This window comes from Apaloderma vittatum, unplaced genomic scaffold (assembly GCF_000703405.1).
Source record: "Apaloderma vittatum isolate BGI_N311 unplaced genomic scaffold, ASM70340v1 scaffold25574, whole genome shotgun sequence".
In the NCBI taxonomy this organism is placed as follows: Eukaryota; Metazoa; Chordata; class Aves; order Trogoniformes; family Trogonidae; genus Apaloderma; species Apaloderma vittatum.
Window position 1 is genome coordinate 11,394 of NW_009711309.1, and position 1,414 is coordinate 12,807.

Here is a 1,414-nt window from a genome sequence, read left to right on the forward strand (position 1 = left end):
CGGAGCGGAGGGGCAGGATCCCCTCTCTCGCCCGTCTGGCCACGCTTCTTCTAACGCAGCCCCGAGTGCGATCGGCCTTCTGGGCTGCCAGCACCTTGGTGGCTCCTGCCCAGACTTTCATGCACCAGCCCCCCGAGTTCTTGTCCCCCCGGCTGCTCTCGGTGACATCCCCCCACCCTGTGCTGGGAACGGGGATTGCCCTGGCCCAGGGGCAGGACCTTGCACATGGCCTTGTCGGACCCCACAAGGTTCACATACCCGTAGAAGCCCATGTTATTCTTTACATCACTTGCCAGATTTAGCTCCAGGTGTGCCGTGGCCTTCCTGACCCCCCGAGTTCTTGTCCCCCCGGCTGCTCTCGGTGACATCCCCCCACCCTGTGCTGGGAACGGGGATTGCCCTGGCCCAGGGGCAGGACCTTGCACATGGCCTTGTCGGACCCCACAAGGTTCACATACCCGTAGAAGCCCATGTTATTCTTTACATCACTTGCCAGATTTAGCTCCAGGTGTGCCGTGGCCTTCCTGACCTCATCCCTAAGCATCATCCCTGTGCTCTTTCCAGGACACGTGTCCCCGCTCCTCCACTTGTGCTGTTCCTTCTGGCGTTTTAGTTTGACCAGCAGGTCTCAATTCAGTCAGGCTACTCTCTCCCCTTCCTTACCCATTTTCTTCTCCCAGCGCCGCTGAACGTGACGGGACCCCCCGGCCCCATCATCGTGACCAGGGGCGAGGACGCGGTGCTGCCTTGTCGCTTCTTCTCAGAGCGGAGCGCGCGGCACACGGAGGTGATCTGGTTTCGGGAGCAGTTCTCGCCCTTCGTGCATCGCTACAAGGGGGGCCAGGACCAGTACGGGGAGCAGATGCTTCAATACCAAGGGCGCACCCAGCTGCTCAAGGACGGCCTCGCCAAGGGCAGCGTGGACTTGAAAATTTTCCACGTCCGACTGGACGACAGCGGGAATTACACCTGCTTTGTTCACCTTGACTCGGATTATGAGGAGGCCGTGGTGGAGCTGAAGGTGACAGGTCTGTGGTCTCTAATTCACCTCCTTGTAGCCAGCACCCTTCTTCCCTGTCCTTCTTCCCGGAAGCAATTCCAGGGGGTTGCTTTGGAAATCGGGTTTTATTAAGTCCCATGGTTGAAAACACCCAAACTGTCTGAGAGAGGTAAAATTGCCGATCGAGCAGCTGTGAGACGTGCTGCCTACTTCAGAAGTGTCCTTGATACTGTTTTCTTCATGTGAGTGGGTGCAAGAAAAACATTTGGCGCTGGGTGATAAAGTAAGGGTGTCCTGGTTTGTGCTTTTTTATTTCAATATCCAGGCCTGCAGTTTATTTTGCTGCAGTAATAGCCTGCAGAGCAGATCTCTGAGCCACATGGAAAAGACAGCGAGAAATGTCCTGACTCCAGG

General features: G+C 56.9%; 1 protein-coding gene across 1 annotated transcript in view; it reads left to right on the forward strand.

Annotated features, from left to right (window-relative positions):
• The window catches only part of LOC104272580 (butyrophilin subfamily 1 member A1-like), a gene marked incomplete at its 3' end in the record, with an annotated part of 3,257 nt that overhangs the window by 1,600 nt on the left and 243 nt on the right, over nucleotides 1-1,414 (forward strand). Inside the window, exon 2 of the mRNA XM_009867616.1 lies at nucleotides 681-1,032. Coding sequence (XP_009865918.1) covers nucleotides 681-1,032 — 352 coding nt within the window. The remainder of the gene's footprint in view (nucleotides 1-680; nucleotides 1,033-1,414) is intronic.